The sequence below is a fragment of the Schistocerca gregaria genome, chromosome 3 (genome assembly GCF_023897955.1).
Source record: "Schistocerca gregaria isolate iqSchGreg1 chromosome 3, iqSchGreg1.2, whole genome shotgun sequence".
Taxonomy (NCBI): domain Eukaryota; kingdom Metazoa; phylum Arthropoda; class Insecta; order Orthoptera; family Acrididae; genus Schistocerca; species Schistocerca gregaria.
Genome location: NC_064922.1, coordinates 560,813,279 through 560,835,159, shown reverse-complemented (window position 1 = coordinate 560,835,159; position 21,881 = coordinate 560,813,279). Strand labels below are relative to the sequence as shown.

Below are 21,881 nucleotides of genomic sequence, written 5' to 3'. Positions count from 1 at the left end.
ACATTTTGTTCTACGGATCTGTAGTATGTTATGGTCCGTAGAGAGGCTAACTCAGGTAGAATTCTTGTGCAGAATCTGACAGGGATTCCATCGGGTCTGAAGATTTTGCTGGATTTTTCTTATTACAGGCGTTTCTCAACGGACATAAAGTAACATCGATATTACCAAACTTTGCAGTGCTGCAGCAATCTGCTTGTGGAAGTAGTCCTGGATTTTCCTTTCGAAATGAACAATTTGAAAGGGAATTAAACGTTCCTGCTTTTCCTTGAATATCCACAGTTCCAGTTCCGGTGTCATCTATGAATGTGCGCACTGTCAATCGCGTTTCCTTTAACATCTCCTTATCGGGGGAGGGAGCTTGTAAGGGTGTTGCAGGGTACATTGGGTTGAGAAACAAGTGTTAAGGAAAAAAAATCGAGATGTTGCGCCGTTTCCGATTTAATTAGCATTGAAGTTAGACAATGAGACCATTGTGAGCACAAATTCGAGCGACCCGCCAGAGACGCTGGCTTCAAACGTGTTCGTCGTATTGTTTCTTAAAATCTAACATGAGTGCGATGCAGAAATTGGATATTGGACGGTAGTAGAGATGAAACCCGAGCCAAGACTGCGCAGTCTCGTGCACTACAATCTACGTTATACCTTGCGGGCTGCTTGAATTTGCTCGCGCAACGACCCATTGGCTAACCTGAATGATGATTAACTCGGAAACGGCGAAACTTTTCGATTTTTTTTCTTAACAATTAGCTCTTAGCACAACATATCCTGCAACACCCTTACAAGCTTTCCAGACTGTTTCTCACCAAACTGCGTATCTTGTAATAATAGCTATACCTTTAGACGTTTATTTACCAGGGTTGTGTACTACAGGCTATCCCTCTCTCATTTTCGTATAGTGTAGAATATCACACTGACTGCGATACTGAATAGAAAGACCGAGGCACCAATCTTCACCGTATCACAACAGATATCTTGTTCCGCTGTATAGGCGCTGTACGTGACTGAATGTGAAACTCTTCCACCCTGAAAACAGATTGAAAAATTACGGTAGTACTATCCGTTGGACCGAGAAATGGTAGACCGAGACGACATATTATGTTTTCTGTCTGACGTTACGCTTTTGTCGAAGCCTGGCTTCATATATGGAGTGCAGTACAGAGGCATAATATACTGAATTCGCGACGTAAGATATGCCCCATACACGCATGAGTAAACCCTACAGTACATTAACTACTTTTTCATTCGTAACCTCTGTTTGCATGTACAATTTTTCCTACATGAGTCATCCACGCGACAGCCACGAGTGTGCAGTTAATACAATTGAGATGTTTGGACACAAATTTAAGTGCTAACGTAGCCACAGGAGAGCTAATTTATCATTCAACAATACATGCTTCAGCGGGTGGTCGTGTTTGATGTGTAGCAGTTGGACTTTGCTGTTTACTTTGACGCAGATTAACTATTATACCCGCTCGAGTAACTAACTCTGTTTCTACATCAAATACTTCAATAAAATGATGTCTTAATAATGCAGTCACCGATTTGACAACCAAGAATACAGCTAACGTTACGTAACCGTACAGCCAGGAATTGCAACCACACAATTTTACTCACAGCTCACCATAAAATTACTAAGCTGCTTAATTTAGCTTTGATCAGAACACACACAAAAGAACTTAGTCATAATCATAAAGAAGTTCATATGTTTTTCACCTATTTACAACACTTTAGTATTAACAAAAACAACATACATTTTCAAATAAATGATAGTATAACTAACAGGCAGTTGCAATCTGATTATGTACGACAATGAAGTGCAACGGTGGAGGAATTATTATTAATATATCTTTGGCTTCGCACAACGCTGTATTTTGTGTTTTCAACAAATAGTTTTTAAATTACTTGCACTGGTTCCATTGTGTGTATGTACTTTTTTTCGAACAAAAATCGTTCCAAATTGAATCTCTAATAGTGACATCAGTTACCGAGGATTCGGGCGATGGAGAGATATAATTACAGTAGTAGTCTTTCAGCGCTTGAGACAAATATTGAAAGTTCTGAAAGGAGTATACAAGCTCTTTAACTGCCAAACTACTTGTTCCGTCTTAGCTTTGGCCCATGGCACTGCAGCGCTCACTCTTACGACAGCCCGGAATTGTTTTCTTGTATGATAAATTTTTATAATCGATCGGTAAGTAGGTAACTACATATGACGAAAAAGTCATCGACTTTTTCCGTTTCATACACCCGAGCAGATACTCGAACATGCATAACGTATTCATATTTTTGTCTGATACTTATTAAAAATAATACCAAAATTCTGGTTCCTTTGAAAGTCATGGACGTTTTTCCGCTTCACACACCCGAGCAGATACTCGAACATGCGTTACGTATTCATATTTTTGTCTGATACTTATTAAAAATAACACCAATTCTATAGTTCCTGTGAAGGTTCTGAATGTTTCCCTTGGCCATAAGGCAAATCTCTTCTGTCACACTACAGGCTAATTCCTGTTATTTGTCTGACAAGAATAACCCTTCGAGGAAGAGAACGAAACATACACTATGTGGTCAAAAGTATTCGGACAACCCCAAAAACATACGTTTTTCATATTAGGTGCATTGTGCTGCCACCTACTGCCAGGTACTCCATATCAGCGAAGTCAGCAGTCATTAGACAGCGTGAGGAAGCAGAATGAGTTAATCCGCGGAACTCACGGACTTCGAACGTGGGCAGGTGATTGGGTGTCACTTGTATCATACGTCTGTACCCGAGATTTCCACACTCCTAAACATTCCTAGGTCCACTGTTTCCGATGTGATAGTGAAGTGGATACATGAAGGGACACGTACAGCACAAAAGCGTAAAGGTCGACTTCGCCTGTTGACTGCCAGCGACGACCGACAGTTGAAGAGGGTCGTAATGTGTAGTAGGCAGACATCCATCCAGACCATCACACAGGAATTTCAGTCTCCATCAGGATCCACTTCAAGTACTACGACTCTTAGGCGAGAGTCGATAAAAGTTGGATTTCATGGTCGAGCGGCTGCTCACAAGCCACACATCACGCCGCTAAATGCCGAACGACGCCTCGCTTGGGGTAAGGAGCGTAAAAATTGGACGACTGAACAGTGAAAAAACATTGTGTGGAGTGACGAATTGCGGAGCAACATTGTGGCAACCGCTTGACAGGGTGTTGGTATGGTGAATGCCCAGTGAACGTCATCTGCCAGTGTGTGTGATGCCAACAGTAAAATTCGGAGGCGGCGGTGTTATGGTGTGGCTGGATTTTTCAGGGAGGAGACTTGCACCCCTTGGTGTTTTGCTTGGCACTATCACAGCAGAGGCCTACAAATGTTTAAGCACCTTCTAGCTTCCCACTGTTGAAGAGCGATTCGGGGATGGCCTTTTCATCTTTGAACACGATGGAGCACCTGTTCGTAATGCACGTCATGTGTCGGAGTGGTTACGCGACAATAACGTCCCTGTAATGGACTGGCTTGCAAAGAGTCCTGATCTGAATACTATAGAACACCTATGGAATGATTTGGAACGCTGACTTTGTGCCCGGCCTCACCGACCACCATTGATGCTGCTGCTCGGTGCAGCACTCCGTGAGGAATGGGCTGCCATTCCCCAAGAAACTTTCGATTACCTAATTTAACGTATGCTTGCGACAGTGGAAGCTGTCATGAGTGGTAAGGGTTGACCAACACCAAACTGAATTCCAGAATTACCGATGGAGGGCACCACGAACTTGTAAGTTATTTTCAACCAGGTGCCCGGATACTTTTGATCACGTAGTGTGTAAATCGCGTAACACATTTATAGGGTCACTTTTTCGAATCGCCTTAATTGTCTCAAGCTACGACGCAGAAGTTTCAAATTCGGGTCAAAGCTGTCTACAACCTTTACCTGTAATGCTGCAAAAGTGTGGTGCCAGGCGACGTCTCCCAAGGGCAGGGTATCGACACAGCCGGAAAAAAGGTCAGAAGTTCATGTGAGGTGTAAGGTAGGATGATAATGTCCATCGTCACTCAAGATGGTGGAAAAAAAGAAGAAAGACTTTTTATTTATATAAAAGGCTATATTTACGGGTCGTTATAGGTTACTTAATACTAACAATTTCGTTTATAAATATCCTAAATATTCAGTTTTAAATGTGAGCCAGGAATGTAATCATTTCTTGAAGTCTAGAAAACAGTAATCTCAGCGCAGCGACCTCTGTCCTTTTCTACGTTGTTCAACCCACTGTGAAGGAGAAAGCCTTGTTTCTGTCCTTTTTCTACTTATTTTGTTCTTTACAATGCTTCTATGCGTCTATTATAATTTGAATTGTACAAATGTAGCTCGTAATTAATTAATTTTATTGTCATTTTCAAACTGACTCAATAACATCAATTTTCATATATCTATTGAAACGTGGCTCAAAGCCGGAGTTGATACTAGCAGCTGGATTTGAAGGTTAATTTGTAGAGGTAAAAATATATACTTACGGACACAGTGCAAAAGAAAGAGGAACGTCGCGGAATTCGTAACTTGCATCTATTTTTTTATCTCATTTTACAATTTTCTCGTTCATTTTCCAGAATTATGTAAATTAAAAACCTGAATTAATCATAATGTTTTTTAATGAGTACATACCTCGTGGAACACCTTCTGTACTGAAAATATTCGCTTCACTTACATAGAACACAAACATTTGTCTCTTACTGCAAGACTATTTACTAGCCTGGCCAGCTGCACGCACCACTGACAATGAATTGCCGCGTTTGGCATGAAGTATAACAGATGAAATGAACACCTGATAGTCTGCACAGCTGGCGTTTAGAAGTTCCACCATCACTGCAGCCTATTTCATAGCCTGATCGTATGTAAACAGAAAGGTCCCGCTCTCAATCCCGTTTTAGTCATGTTTTCAAGAGACTGATCCACTGTGCGCCGCTTAGTATCGACACGAAAAGCCCTTGGGAGTGACATAAAGGGCGCCAATGAAACCATCCCTACGCCTGGAGCGTTGAGTTACAAACATTTTACTGCCGAAAACGACAGTTCGCAGTGCGGTGTGACACTGGACAACGTCCCTGAGAACCTTCGATACTGCTGACACCGCTCGGACGACTCAACCAATCTCTAAGAACATCTTTGGCCTGCAACCACCACTGCCCGCATTGCTTGGACTGGTGCACAGGGTAGAAACAGTTGGGATCATTCAAAACCATTCGACGAAATCTGAACGTGTTTCGAAGCAGGAAGGGGTGTTATATCCCTTTTCAGCCCTCCTGTTTTGAATCCTCCTGTGGCATGATCACTGAGGAGAGAGGGCGCGTGCGATATTGACACAAGAGTGATTAAAATGGCCAAGGGTACTTCTAAGACCATGCCCGCCCGGTTGGCCGTGCGGTCTAACGCACCGCTTTCCGGGCGGGAAGGAGCGCCTGGTCCCCGTCTCGCATTCGCCCGGCGGACTTGTGTCGAGGTCAGGTGAGCCGGCGAGTCTGTGGATGGTTTTTAGGCGGTTTTCCATCTGCCACGGCGAATGCAGGCTGGTTCCCCTTATTCCGCCTCAGCTACACTATGTCGGCGATTGCTGCACAAACAAGTTCTCCACGTACACGTACACCACCATTACTCAACCACGCATACATAGCGGTTACACTCGTCTGGTGTGAGACGTTCCCCTGGGGGGGGGGGGGGGGGGGGGGGGCGGGGGGTCCACCTGCGGCCGAACCGCACAATAACCCTGGGCTCGGGGTGGGGCGGCGGAGGGGTGAAGGTGAAGTGGACTGCGGTAGTCGTCGTGGGGTTGTGGACCACTGCGGCTGCGGTGGGAACGGTGCCTCTCCGTCGTTTCTAGGTCCCCGGTTAACATACAATACAATACAATACAATTCCTCTAAGACCAGCCCATTTCGGCAACACCCTTGGTCCCATCCGTGCGCGTTAAAAATGTACCTGTACAGAGACAGACAGTCACTGATTACCACGTGCCGCTGTGACAGGCAACCATTTCAATACCTCTTAGTTGACTGGCGCTATGTCGTTGAACTGGCGTCCTGTGGTCGTACACAAAATCGACCGTGAAATGTTTTGGAATCAACGCCGGAAGGGAAAGGGTGTTTCATTGACACTACTGATGCCACCTCTTGAAGCCTTTTCCCTGTCGGTACTGAGCGGTGGTGTGTCTGAAACGTTTGCCTTGGTCACCTGGAAGGAAACCCCCGCGATTTCAACGCTGGACATGGCGGTTCTGACTTCCACCGTAGAGGCTTCGAAAGCAGGGCTGAAATGTGACTAAAAAAGGGTGTGAAGACCTACTCATCATGTGGTACGTCGTGGCTGCTTTGAGGAGAACTGGTGAAGTTTGGTTCCAGTGTGACATTTTTAATCGACCTTGCATTTGATATGAACTTCTGAGCTCTGGTGTTTTTTTGGCAAGTGTCAACATCTTGTAGTTTTGAAGTGTCGCCGAGCGCGAGGGTGACGTCGCAGGAGACCACACTTTTTCACCACTGCAGAGGAAGTTTTTAGTCATTTTCGAGCCGAATTTGAAACTTATGCGTTGCAATGGGAGACAATTACGGTGTTTAGAAAATGTGACCCTTTTATTGAGTTGCACAATGTATATTTTAATGGTAGTGGTTACGTCAAGGGAAAGAACATAGACCTTTAGATTGCTCTAAGCTTACAAGAGTCTCTCGGTTGTCTCGTATTACCTCATGCTGTAGGCGCAAGGCACATATTTATCTTTATATCAACATTTATCTGGGTAGTTTGGAAGGAGCTATGCAGAAAAATACAACTTAACAAGTAATAGAGATGAAACTTATTCTGGTTAACTTCAGTAAGAGCTAGTTACACGAATGAATAAGAAGGTCCAGCTCCCTCATGGTCTCTTTAACTCTGCCAAAAATAAGAAAGCACCTACATTACGTAGCCTGGAATGTACTAGAAATTCTGCTGCTGTGGAGGCTACAGAACAGTCCATAGTGCAGCTCACAGGAGACCGTACGAACGTCCCCTCACCGATTTTATTCATAATGAGATGTGTAAGTTAGGACGAGGAACTGATCATATGTAAACAGGAAGATCCCGCTCTCAATCGTTTTCGAGAAAATCGAGTTCGAAAATTTCAGGAGAAGTTAGATGCTTCGTACTGTCGCTACTATTCAAGGAATCTGCAGCAGAGCGAGTTACCGCGGAATTTTAAAACCAGATTCATTATGGCTGTACAGATTTGTTACTTTCATACACCTCATCCCGAAGAAGGAGAACATTGTTTCATAGGAGATTAGAAATAAAAAAAGGATACACGAGAATATAGTCTTCTTGTTTATATTACTGTATTTACATTTGTGACAAATATAATGTGTAACATGTGTAGCACTGCATAAATCAGCATAATACTGGTCGTAGAAATAGGGAAAACAATTATATCGCGCATGCAGCACATATAATGAACGCCGAATTCTTTCATGTGTATGGTTTTGCTCAATGTGTCTATTGCAAAGCCGCCTTGGTTTCAATTCATAGACAGTCCTCGGTCGTCACGCAGTTTCGGTGTTCCGCGCATGACGAAGCATATCAACTAATACTGGTGCAGGCAAGTCATATGTACGACTGACGGCGTACGATGGATTGAAATTTTATGCGATCTTCGCTTGAAGCTATTCCTCTGTTCTGTTCGACGACATAAGCGTAATTTTGTAGCCGTTTTATGAGATTCTTCTCCTGCCTGTCAAAATGCACATCGTAAATCTGCACCAAAGAGGTACATTTTAGAGGAATTACTTTCGTAGAGCACGTTTTCAGACTCTCTCCAACTTGAAAAATTTCGTCGTAAAAGCTCGGGTACGTTTGCCCTCTCCATGAATCGAAAAACAAAACAGATTGCTGTTGTCTCACTTATGGATTCAAGACGTAAGATATAAAAATCTTTTCGGAGTATAATTAATTGTTAGTTTGCTGGATTTTGATGATGCTATCACAACATTCTTGTATTACCGCGCGTAGCCATCAACTGGTGTTTTCACCATTAGACCAAATGAGCCACTCGTCTCTTGCAATACTCTTTTCGGGTTTATGATCATGAAAATGACACATTTTATGTGGATAACTTCCACAGTGATACTAAATCTCTTTTTGCAAGTACATAGCAATGGAAAAATTTTGCGGAAGCGAGATACCATGTACAGAACTCGCTCTTGAGAAACTAAGCGCTTACTGACTTGGATTCGGACTCCTCGTATACTAAAGGCTATGCAGTAAACGAGCGTAAAGTTCTCAAACTCGATGTTCTCGAAAACGAGAGAGAGCTGTGTTTTCTTGTTTTCATATCTTGTAGTGCTATTCGGACCCTACACACCTTGGAACTACAGACCAGGCAATTTTTAGAATTTTAGTAGTTTTCTTGTTTTTTGTACTATTAAATTGTCAACTACAGAAGAGAAATAAAAAAGACACAAGATACATAAAGTGCAAATGGAAAAATTACTATATTCTTAAGAAATATGAAATAATACACGAAAGGGAAGATTTATATGGCAAAAGAGGCCCCTTTACCTAGCTATTTCAAGTGAATGCACTTCGGTAAACACTTCGAGCCTGTCTCAACTGAATTAGCATATTCTGTTGTACTGTAGCTACTACTAAATGTATGTTCGTTGTGATGTTAACGCTACATTATGTGTGTATAAGGTGTGACAGTAGTATTTTTTACTACAGTTCCTTCCTCCATTTAACTGCGCCGTAAGGGGGATAGAAGTCTCGGGAGGTGACCTCGAGCCTCGTTCTCTGAAGGGTGCTTCTTATCTATCTTGTACGCTTGTCTTTGTGTGCTGACTTCTTATTATACTGCATTAAACAAATTGGTGAGGGGAAGTTGGAATGGTCCAACTGTCAACGTGTCATTGGGCGCTCTCTTGCCGAACTGGTTCGCTAGCCTATGACGCCTGGCAAGTGGCTGACTGGGGCGGCTTGTTCGGCTGCGACTCGATTCTCGGCTCAAGACTAGACTTGTCAAGTCCACCATCCAGAAATTACACATACTGCCTAGTCACGTTAATGTGATCGCCGGTGAAAAGTCTGAATAACCACCTTTTGCAGGGCGGACCGCTGCAATAGAGAGTCAATGAGAGTCTGCAAGGTACGGCCAGGGATGTGGAGCCATGACGAGTCCAGTGTCGTGGCCGGCTGCGCTAGGTTTCACGGTTGGCGATTCAGGTCGCGAACAGCCCTAACGAGGTGGTGCCACAGATTCCTGATTGGGTTCAGATTCGAGGAGTTTGGTGGCCAGGGGATAACGGTAAACTTATCCTGGTGTTCTTCCAACGACGCCCGTACATTACCAGCTGTGTGACACGTTGCATTGTCCTGCTGGTAGATGCCATCGTGCTGAGGAAAAACAAACTGCATGTAAGGGTAGGCATGATGGTCAGCAGTAGAAGTATACTTGTATTTATGTGCCTTCCACACTGACGAGATCATCCAGGGAGTGGCACGGAAACATTCACCAGAGAATAACGCTCCAAAGACTGTTACAGGATGTTGCTTTCAGACGTTTCAAGCCCTACAAGCCAACGTCCATTTGTCCAATGGAGCATAAAACGTGATCCATCAGTGCACGTCCAATTGCGATGTTGGCATGGAAATCCCAGCCTTCGTCGCTGATAAACATCAGTCACCATGGAAGCAATAACCAGGCACCTGCTGTGGAGACCCATAGGCAACAACTTTCGCTGATACCTCGTTGAGGAGACACTGTGGGTAGACCCTTGCATCATCTGGGCGGTCAGTCGCTCAACAGTTGCACATCTGTCTGCGCACCCGTCATTCACCCATGTCATTTATGGTATGTGATGCACCACTGTTGCGTCAGCGACGGTTTTGGAGACCACTAATTTTTCATGTGCCGTATGCTTTAATCACAGCGGAACGCGAACAGTTTACAAACTTAGCCATTTCGGCTTTGGCCAAAATCCGATGATCAGGGCCTTCTGAAAGTCAAATAAATCGCTCCGTAAGATAAATCGCTCCATTTCGGCATTGTGATGACGACTGAACTGTATTTTGCGTATCCCCGACTCGCTTTATATAGCCTCCACAGCTAGTGCTTCCTCCTGCCGACTGAGAGTGTTTATTGCACATTGGTATCGAACATAGGTAGCGGTCTCATCAATATGACTGGGCGGTGTGAAAACTTTGTTTTTTTCTTTCATTCCTGACGTAGACAAGGGCTCTGGTGGGCACTGCCACGATTGGCTTAGTTCGTCATTTCTGCACGCTAATCTTTGCCGTTCTGCCACTCTCTCCTTTCTCCTTTGACAATTTTTTTCTTGGTTTTCGGCGACAGTGCACAGTGATAGCGTTTCTCCGTACTTCAAAACTGGCATTCCTTCCTTGGTTCTCCAATCGCCAATCTCTCATTAACTATTCTGCAGTCATTACAGTTCTGCCAGCTGCCTGTTTGATCTGTTGACATTCTGTTCCCATGTCCCTCATGCCAATCAACTAATCGCTCTCTAAGTGCAGAAGTAACGATAAGCTGCACTTGCACTTTCCCTGTGTATGATGCGTAGTGATCTAAATCCGAAAAGTTCCCGTAACGTTATGTAAGCTAACTAGCCATCATTTAGTTACGGTTTCTTCGTCTATAGGGAAGAGTATTTTCTGGAACCCACTGAATTAAAACTCGTCGTCAACATACCTCTCAGGCGTGGAAATACATGTGATAGAGTGTCAGTCAGTTTTCATTGTGTATCAGCGTGTGAAGGAATTGTGCGATGAAGATTGGGAATATCTCTGTCCGTGTGTGGATGTCACATATTCATCGTGCACTTTTCGTGACACTGTGACATTAAGTGGTACGAGTGCAGGCCACTCGGGCTGAGGCAGCGCGGGTGTTTTGGTGAGGCGGGGAGCTCGCGTGTTGCAGGCTATCGCGCTGATGGCGGGCCTCTGCTACCTGGGCACGGACGCGCTGACGCAGCGCGGCATCCAGGCGGTGCAGGGCGCCCTCTTCCTGCTCGTCTCGGAGAACGTCTTCTCGCCCATGTACGCCGCCATCTCAGCCTTCCACGCCGAAATGCCGCTATTCAGGCGGGAGCACGGCGGTGGTCTCTACTCTACCCTTCATTATTACCTAGCCAAGGTCTTCGCTGAGGTAAGTTGCACTGAACGAATTTTCTATGGAAGACTAACCACATTGTAGCCGAGAGACGTGGCAACGCTGATGGATTGCTACCTACCGTAAAGATGACACATTGAGCTCCAGACGGGCACAGCGAAAAGACTGTTACACATTGAGCTTTCGGCGAAAATCTTCTTCGGAACCATTCTGGCCGGAGCTGTCGCGGACAGCGGTCACGTTTGCGTCAGGAGTGCTTACTTGTGTGAATGTGAGTGTTTCCTTTCTGAAGAAGACTTGCACCGGAAGCTTATTGTGTAACAGTCTTTTCGTTGTGCCTGTCTCCAGCTGAAACTGTTATCTTTACCGTGAGTAGCAGTTTACTCTTTTCAGAACATTGTTGACAGTTTATCAACAAATCAAAATCACGTTTTACCGAACTATGATATCATATTTATATAATTGGAGCAAAACGGAGAGGGAGTCATTCGAATGACGTTACGAGGCGCAAAAACAAATCTCCTGACATAAGCGACTTTTACAAAGGGCGGACTGTTGAGGCTCAGCGCCTGCGAAGATATCGAAAAGTACGAAGCTGGCCGGTTCTTCGTGTGCTGCTGTCGTGGGGGATCCACGGAAAGTAACTGAAGCAAGAGAAACCACAATTAAACGACTGTGGGCTGGATTTGTGCGCCTCATCATCAGACATGGACACTGGAGACTTGCCGGCTATGTAAAGAAGGACAGGCGGCGATCTGTACAGATGTGACGACAGGGTACAATGTTGGTGCAGGTGCAGCTGTTTTGGAGTTCACCGTTCAGCGCACACTTATTGAAGATAGGGCTCCGCAGGAGACGACTCGTATGTGCTCCCATCGTCAATTACAGCTGCACTGGCCATGGGACAATCGAAATTAGGTCATGTATTGATGGAAACGTGTAGAATGAATCATTTTCCTCCTTACACCAGGTTGGCGATGGTGTCCAGGTATGCCACCATCTTGACTCGATATAAGCACCGTCCCACGGCTGCAGGGATAATATTATGCTATGGCCGACATTGAAGCATGCTCCCATGAGACCTATGATATAAATCTAAGACACCACGACGGCTGTTGACTACTTGGACATTACTATGGGCCACCTTTCAGTGTTCCATAATCGTAATGCAATGGTTTGAGGACCACGATAATATTGGTGTCTTGGCCACTAAATTCGCCAGATCCGAACCCGATAGAAGACATCAGGGACGCTATCGGTTTCAGGTCTGCTCACACAAACCACCGGTCCGTACGCTACGGTGTAGAGCAATTCAATCGAAACATTTTTAGTATGCTGATGCGGTATATCATACCATTACATATCTGTAGCATTACTGCTACAAAAAGGGTTCCATACGGCGTCCATCAGTGTCGAGAAGAGTCTCAGGATTGCAATCCGCACAGCAGAACGAAGCATGCCCGTAGGTATGCTGGCTACCTCTCTTGATATGCTGTGCTTTAGATCAGCACATGTGTGAATGTCCCCCTGGTCAACCCTGTCCTTCAGATAGCCCCACAACCAGAAATCACAGGGAGTGGGTTCAGGTGAAATTGCCGGCCAAGCATTTGAAAACGATCGGCTGATAATTCGATTGTTTTCAAATGTGTTTTGGAGAAGCAGGTCAACTTCACTTGTGATATGGAATGGGGCCCCATCTTGCATAAGAACTGTTGAGTTCAATGCGTCTCTCTCCTGGAGGGCGGGTACAAGCTGGCCAGTCACATTGCACGTCTTCGGTCCTTGTGCACCAACCTGTTTAAAAAAAAAAAAGGGCTAATAATGAACGTAGCCGCGAAGCCACACCATATGGTGACACGTTCACCACATAGAGGAACTTCGTGCACAGTGACTGGAGGTGAAGATCCCCGCACTCGGCAATTCTGTGTGTTCACCTGAACCGTCAGAGAAAAATGAGCCTCGTCTGTCCACAGGATGGTCCAGGGCCCGCCCTCGTCAACATCAATCCTTGCAAGAGAGTGGAGATCGAAGCGAACCCGCCGTTGTGCGTACTGTGGTGCAAGCTGCTGTACGATATGCAGCTAGTACTGATACCATTTGAGAAGCATTTTCCGTTCAGTGACCATGGGGTGTTCAATTTTCATGAGAGAGCAAGTGCACTGCCTGCTGATCGGGAATTGCGTGCAGCGTTGTCTGTCATAGAAACAGCGGTTTCATCAACCACCTGTGGTGCAACCGGTCGTCGGCCTCTTCCCGGAGCGACGCCCAGTTTTCCAGTTGATTCAAACTTATTCTTCATGCTCTGCACAGCAGGTGGAGAAAGAGGGCCTTTACGTAATCCATTCATCCAGCGATATTTTCAACGTACAGCTACAGCATTACTGTTGTTTTGATAATAAAGCTTCACCCATAATGCCCTGCACCTTTTGTCCAAGCTTTGTTGACACCTCAACAAGTGCAGTGCAACTAGTCAGGTGTGTGAGGCTATGAATCACGATGGCTGATCATGCCACCTGGTGGCTATAGTTGGAACTGGATGGTGGCGCTGTGAGGCATGGCAGTCACGCACTCCGTACACTGGACATTAATGCTACTAAGTTTGGTACCCGTACGATAATTATTTTCGTTATGATAACATGTTAAATAGGGAAATTTTAATTACAACCACCCGCTATATCCTGAAATTTACCAATAATCACTGCTGTGTTGCGTTATAATGTTGGACCAGCATGCTATTAAGCAGCCGGTCATAATGTTTCAGCTAGCCAGTGTACGCAAATCGTGTTGGTCCCAAAAATGTGACGCACCCCTGTGCTGGCACTCTGCTTCCACACAGTGTCTTCTTCCTCCCCTCCACCTTCTCCATTTCTATGGGAAAAACCATCTGCTTATCTTCATCATCTCAGTCTGATTCTGCAACACTTTAGTAAAAGTTGCACTACGTATTACGAATATCAAAAAATTATCTTGTCTTTTGGTTGACTGCAGTGTCATTGGACTGGTGACAGCACATTTCTGCGAAGGACGATTATCTAAATATACTGTAACAGGTGGCAAAGACTATAAGCAATAATGAAATGGCTCCAAATATGATGAAAAAGGTACGCTCGCAGCATTTATCGAATGATATTGTCAAACACAATCGTGAAGACAATTTTAATAAGGGAACGACCATGGCTCAGTGTGTCCTGCACAAGTAAATGAAAGTCAAACCCATTCCTAAATGTTTCGCAACGGAAAGAGGGTGAAAAATGTCACCTGACGTACTTCTTGGAACTCGTTGATTGGCGAGTCAAGATCAACATTTTCTACAATATAAGGTGGCCTAGAAGTAATACAAAAGGCGGTACACAGCACCCAAGCACATCGTTTGTGACGGAAATTACACACAGTATATAAATGGAATTTTGGATTCTGCTGCGATTGCACAACAGTCGAAACGTGCACGAATGGCACACACCGCTAGACAAACGGAGTATCGTTGACATTTTAGACAACACCTACATTAATCTAATGAATAAGGGCAACACTGTCCGCTTCTGAGTGGTTTTGCAAGTGTGACAGCCAAGTGCAAGCCCCAGATTCAAGTCTCAGTGCTTCCACGTATTCGTCCTTGTTGTAAGTACTGGGACGGGCTGCACTCAGACTCGCAAAGGCCGTTGAGGACCTACTTCACAGAGAAGTAGGAGCTCCAAGATCTGGGAAACTGAACACCGACTTGGAGAATGGCGTGTTATTTCAATACCATTCCGCATCCAAATGATGCTGTAGGCACATAGTGGTCTGTCACTGCCGGAACGTGGAGCCGGTAACTGGTTACATAAAGGTAATTACATATAACGGTACCGTGCTGAAGCTGATAGTAGACGTATAGAGTTCTTCTGATTGCTGAGATAGTTTTCCAAGGGTCTTAATAGTCGTAACTGGATTCCGATACGAAAAGAAGTTGACAATACGTATGGGACATGGAAAAACAAAGCCGAATGCTACATACATCAGTGATCTCATTGTGATCATACTGAATCTCACAGAAAAGCTTTATTTGTTTGGAAAGAGCAAGAACCAGGCGAGGATTCATACGAACTATTCATGACCTGGTACCTCCGGATTTTCCCTCCGTTGAATCAGGACATGGAACAAGAGACACGAATTTATGTTCTTCCATTTCACAAAATTGCTGTCAGTAGACTTAATGCAATAGTGCGGATTTATGCGAATTTCAACTGTTGAGATGAAATCTGCGACATTCTAACTTATTCGAGTTAAACCTTCTGGAAGGAATGAAATCACAGTGTCATGTCTGTGGTCAAGCACAGCTGTCATTAGGAGGAAGTGCAATATCCTTACTGCCGATTGCACGACATATGCGTAAACTAAACACACTCGCTGAGGAAACAAGGACTCGCGACGCGGAATTCCTCTCTTTCCTACTGTAACAAACAACACTAGGGGTTAACTGTCATTTAGACAGAGCAGCCATTCCGATCACCGTGGATTTAACGTGAATATTATTTTTTTTCGATCATTTTTATGTGATATGTCGTTCACAACATTCTTGCTTCGGAGTTGTGAAGAATATCAGAGGAAGAAACTAGGAACTGGATAGGGCCAGAATATGACTGTTAACGGTGTACTTTCTTCCAGTCAAGGCCTCTATTTATGCATAATTTTGAGTGTTTGTAAAACTACATTTTTCTTAGTTGCACGGGACTAGAGACATTTTCAACCCTGTCTTGCAAGGGGCTATATCCGAATTGATGATCATCGTTTGTGCGTATATTCTGCTATCGTCGCTTTCTCACACGACCAAAAAGACAAATTAAAGGAGGAAAGTGTCTGGATTCGTGACTTGTCTTGCTTTATGTTCTTTGACTGTTTTGTTCTGTTGCCACATTGCTGAGAATTTCCAGATATATCCTGCTTGAGAAAAGAAGTGAAACTACCAAAAAGACGTGACCAGATGTAGATGTAACTTCGTACAAGTACACGCCATCGGAAGGAATGTAAATGACTGGAGCTGCAGTTACTTTTGACAGGTGTGAAGCTGTACCTAGTGTGTCCCAGATCTGAGTCGAGGAGCCTAACTGCAGTGTTCGTTAAAACACAATTTTTGCTCATTCAAGAAGACTGACTGCAATGCTCGTTCACTTCTCTGAATTCTTAAACAGGTGAAGCTTGAGTTTCGTCATTTCACACAACGAAAACACTGCTACAGCGAGAACCACAATTTGGGTGTGCAACAGGTTACAATTGTTATTTTTGGGTTGCCTGACCTTGGAAAAGTTGTAGGAGAATCAGAGATTTTCTAATACGAGTCAGGACTGAGATTGAAAGTTACTTATTTGCTTTAATGACTGATACAAATCACAGTATATTCACAGAGAGCAAAGTTCACTAAAACTCAAATCAAATTACTCTAACACCGTGGCGAGACACAAAAATTTGTGGAAAACTGTTTGGAGGAAGTGTAGATAGCTAGATCTGGACAGCTGGCAAGTTCATAATTCAAGAAGGTAAGTCATATTATAATGAAATTTTGCAACACAAGTTACTTGCCGAAGTAAGCAAGTAATGAACTGCTCAGAACGTAGATCGCATTGTCGCAATTTCCGCCACTTACAGGTCTCCACATCTGTTACGTGCACTAATGAGCTGCAGACGATGACCGATGACGACTTCCTCTCAGTGACAGCCTGGAGGCGAAATGACTCTCAACGAGAGGCTCCAGGCAAATGGTTACAATCTCAGTTCATAGCCTTCCGCTCTCTACTTTCAAAGAACTGTGATGGAGGGGTCGATTCCATGATGCTGTCAATGTGACAGGCTGGAATATCGCTCATTTCACGAATAACCGAAGTGTGCAGCAGAGACTTCACACTCTTGGGGGACAAAACGCACATTAACAATACGAAGTTACTGCTAGTCTGTACCAGTGTTTCTATGATTCGTTGGGCACTTTGTGCTAAACGCAGTGGTGGGGCAAATCAGTTTATATGGATAAACAAAACTGTGGAGTGAAAGCAACTGTCATTCTCGTGCTAGTTGGTAGGTGCACGACGTCTAGGGCTTAGACGCTCATGCGGAAAAGGCAAAATGTCAAACTTAGAGACGACTGTGGTAGCACAGTACCTCGCCCTCCCCCCCTCCACCCACTGCACCCCCCGTAGCTACGCCAGAGCATCGACTCTCTCCACAAAAGCATGAAACAGGCAGAAGCCTAACTTCCATGAAAATTGGCAGTCTCGCTGGGGAAATGTGCCTCTCCTAATTACACTCGCAGATTGTCCTCTACCGATAACAGGAACCTGAGTCCATACCACAAATGCACCACCCAGAGCGAAAAATGCAAACCTTCTCGTCCTAACACGCAGGAACAGTACTCACAAAATAATACCCGTGAAATAGTGGTAAAAATGGAACGATATCAGTTGATGATATATGATATCACTGTCAGAGGGTAGAACAAGCATGATAGTGCATTAGTGTTGTACGTGTTTAGTATTGTCACCAGGCCTGTTTCGCGAGAACAGCGTCAGATGATGAGTGATCACTCTGCAAGGCAAGATGATGCGTACTCGTCTGAGACAGCGTTGACAGTACCTGACAGAGTTTGAAAGGGACCTCATCACACTGAAGAGCCAGAGCAGCTGGCACACTTGTCTAATATCGCTTAGAGCCTCCACGAGCACTTAGAAGTGCCGCTACACGACGTAGCATGGACTCGACTAATGTCTGAAGTAGTGCTGGAGGGAGCTGACAACGGAGATCTCTTATGAACAAAACGTCCCAGGCATCCCAGATATGCCCAATAATGTTCATAACTGGGGAGTTTTATGGCCATCGGAAGGATTTAAAATCAAAAGAGTGCTCCTGGAGCCACTCTGTAGCAATTCTGGACGAGGGAGTTGCAGTGTCCTGCTGGGATTGCACAAGTCCGTCTGAATGTACAATGGACATGAATGGATGCAGGTGATCAAACAGGATGTTTACGTACGTGTCACCTGTCAGAGTCGTATCTAGACGTATCAGGGGTCCCATATCACTCCAACTCCCACACCATTACAGAGCCTGCACCTGAATGTCAGCAGAGTCCATGGATTCATAAGCTTGTCTCCATACTGTAGACGTCCATCCGTTCGATGTAATGTGAAACGAGACTCGTCCGACCAGGCAACACACTTCCAGTCATCAACAGTCCAATGTTCTTTTTGACGGGCTCAGGCGAGGCGTAAAGCTCCGTGTCGCGCAGTCATCAAGGCTACACGAGTAGGCCTCCGATTCCGAAATCCCATATCAATGCTGTTTCGTTGAATGGTTATCACGCTGACACTTATTGGTGGCCCAGAATTGAAATATGCAGCAATTTGGGGAAGGATTGCACTTCCGTCACGTTAAACGATTCTCTTCAATCGTCGTTGGTTCCGTTCTTGCAGGCTCTTTTTCCGACCATGGTACACTCGTGACATGTTCGTAAGGGAAAATCCCCATTTCATCGCTACCTCGAATATGCTGTGTCCCTTCGCTCGTGCGCCGACTATAACACCGCGTTCAAGCTCACTTAAATCTTGATGGCCTGCCATTGTAGCACCAGTAACCGATCTAACAACTACCCCAGCACGTGTTATGTTTATGTTTTCGTTGCAGACCGCAGCGCCGTATTCTGCCTATTGACATATCTCTAAATCTGAATACGCATGCCTGTACCAGTCTCTTTGGTCCTTCAGTGTTGGTCTCTGTTAGAATGGGCGATAGAATCGTTCAATATGCAGACTTGTGGGACAGCACCTTGTGCTGGACTGCTTGGGAATGTAAGAGTAGGCGCACACGTCCTCACTTCACATCTCTGGTTGCCGTATGAGAACAAGTAATGGAACCCTAAAACATTCTGTATCGTACTTTAACATTGGTCGAAGACTATCAGCTGCTGAACTAGGGTACAACCATCCCATCAGTGGGCTGCAGTTACAACACAACACAAACGGTTGCGTTTGGGGTGATGCCACGACCAGGAGGCGTGGAGTACTGAAGAATGGTGTCGCATTGTGTTCAGTGATGAATATTGGATCTGCTCTATCCCAGATGACCATCGCTGACAAGTACGTTGGCGATCTTGGTAGAATTCCCATTGTTTTGGAGCGAGGCTCCAGCTCTCGGGTGATACACGTCTTCAGAGCGGAAAGTAAAGTGTGTTTTCCCTTTCCGTCATTTCCTCTTGGTGTATAATGGAAATATCTTAGACCCTGTAGCTACAACGTCAATACGGAAACGGGGATTAGCGAGCATGATATCATTATAACAACAATAGTTACGAAAGTTAATAAAGCAGTTAAGACGGCTAGCATGGTGTTTATGCTACAAAGAGCAGATAAGCAGTTGTCAGCATGTCACTTAGAAAGTGAAATGCCATCACTTTGTTCCACTACCATAGACGTACAGGAATTATAGGCAAAGTTTAAGACGATTGGTCTGAAGAATTGTGTGTGTAGTGAGTATATTGAGGGCGGAAAATATCCTCCATGGCTTAATAACAAGATTGGGAAAACAGAGAGGGAGCAGAAGCTGTACTCTTGGTTCAACAGAGAACGCGGAAATGACGACAAGCAAAGATTAGTAGAGGCTCGTGCGTATGTGAAAGATCTATGCGTGAAGCATAGAGTTACCACCACCATCACATCTTAGCAAAAGACCTGGTACAAAACCCGAGAAAACTCTGATCCTATGTAAAACTGCTAAATTGGTTTAAGGTTTCCATCGAGTCACTTGTTGACTATTCTGGAGAGCAACTGAAGTTAGCAAAACTAAAATTTCACGCTCAAGAAATCGTTCACTAAGGAGAATCGTACAAACATACCACCGTTAGCAGACCCTCGCATGGACGAGATAGTTATAAGCATCCCTGGCGCAGAGAAACAAGTGAAGGAGTTGAAAACAAGTGTTACCAAGTCCGGATGGGATTTCAGTTTGGTTTTTCAAAGAGCACTGTGCAGGATGGGCCCCTTACTTAGCTTCCATTTTTCGCGGAACTCTTTCCCAGCGGGAAGTCCCAAGACCATGGAAAAAAGTGTGACTCATGCGTATTAGAAGGGCAAAATAACGGGCAGACGAAATTACAGGCTAATATTCCTAACAACGGTTTGCTGCAGAATTCCAGAACGTATTGTCAGTTCGATTATTATAAATGTTCTTAACACCGAGATGCTTGTATCTATGAATCAGTGTGGTTTTAGAAGGCACCGCTCGTGTGAAACTCAACTTGCCCTTTTCTCACATGATATACCGCGAACTGTGGATGAAGGGCAACAAGCATATTCCATATTTCCAGATTTCTGGAAAGCATTTGACACGGTGCCCCATTGCAGGCTGCTAACGAAGGAACGAGCATGTGGAATACGTTCACAGATATGTGAGTGTCCCGAAGGCTTCTTAAATAATAGAATCCAGTATGTTGTCGTCGACGGTAAGGGTGCACCTGAGACAAGGGTATCGACAGGTGTCCCACAGGCAGGTGTGATAGGACCGTTGCTATTCTCTGAATACATAATTGATTTGGCGGACAGGATGGGCAACAATATGAGGTTGTTTGCTGATGGTGCTGTGGTGAATGATAAAGTGTCGAAGTTGAGTGACCGTAGGAGAATACAAGATAATTTAGACGAAATTTGTAGTTGGTGTGATGAATGACATCCAGTTCTACATGTAGAAAAACAGAAGCTAATGTGGATGAGTAGGGAAGTCAAACCCATAAGTTCCGATGCGGCATTAGTGGTTTCCTGCTTGACACAGTCACGTCGTGTAAAGATCTGAGAACAACGCTGCAAAGCAATATGAAGTGCAACGACAAGGAAAGGCGAATGGTCTACTGTGGATTATTGCGAGAATACTAGGAAAATGCGGTTCATCTGTAAAGGCGACCGCAAACAGGACGCTAGTGCGACCTATTCTTGAGAACTGTTTGAGTGTGTGGGATACGTACCAGGTCGAATTAAAGAAATATATCAAAGCAATTCAGAGGCGGGCTGCTAGATTTGTTACTGGTCGGTATGAAAGACACGCCAGCGTTGCGGAGATGCTTCGGAACTCAAATGGGCATAAATTCAAATAGGAATCCCTGGAGGAAAGCAACGTTCTTTTCGAACAACGTTTTTGGCAAAATTTAGAGAAACGACGTTTGAAGCTGAGTGCAGAATGATTCTACAGCCGCCAACATACATTTCGCATAACGACTACGAAGATAAGATACGAGAAAGTAGGGCTCTTACAGAGGCATATAGACAGCGGTTTTTCCTTCATTCTGTTCGCGAGTGGAACAGGAACGGAAATGACTAGTAGTGGTACGGCGTGCTCTCCACAAAGCGCCTTAATGTGGATGCGGGGTATCGATGTAGATGTTGATGTGCATGTAGATGTAGACGGAGAGACGCAGCGGTATCGGTCTTGGTCTCATGATGTGGGGAGCTAGTAGGTATGACTGTAGATCTGAGGAGATGATAGAACGGGTTAATGAGACACTCCCCAACTACATGAGTGCATGCATCTAGGCCAGATGGGGGTCTAACCTCATACTACGTCATACTGATAAGTGCGGTTACACTGCCCAGCTCCTTGTAAGTTTGACTTTATTTTGTAATCGCTGAAATAACATAACATACCCTCCAAAGCCGTGAAGTGTCATTCTCTTTCCTCTTGGCCTTCTGTGCGCTTCTTTGTTTTGGCCAGACAGTGTATTACGTTCTGCTCTTCGACAAACGTAGAATA

General features: G+C 44.7%; 1 protein-coding gene across 1 annotated transcript in view; it reads left to right on the top strand.

The window, feature by feature from the left end:
- The window catches only part of LOC126354789 (protein scarlet-like), a 344,992-nt gene that overhangs the window by 284,585 nt on the left and 38,526 nt on the right, over positions 1 to 21,881 (top strand). The window contains exon 10 of the mRNA XM_050004699.1: positions 10,935 to 11,162. Coding sequence (XP_049860656.1) covers positions 10,935 to 11,162 — 228 coding nt within the window. The remainder of the gene's footprint in view (positions 1 to 10,934; positions 11,163 to 21,881) is intronic.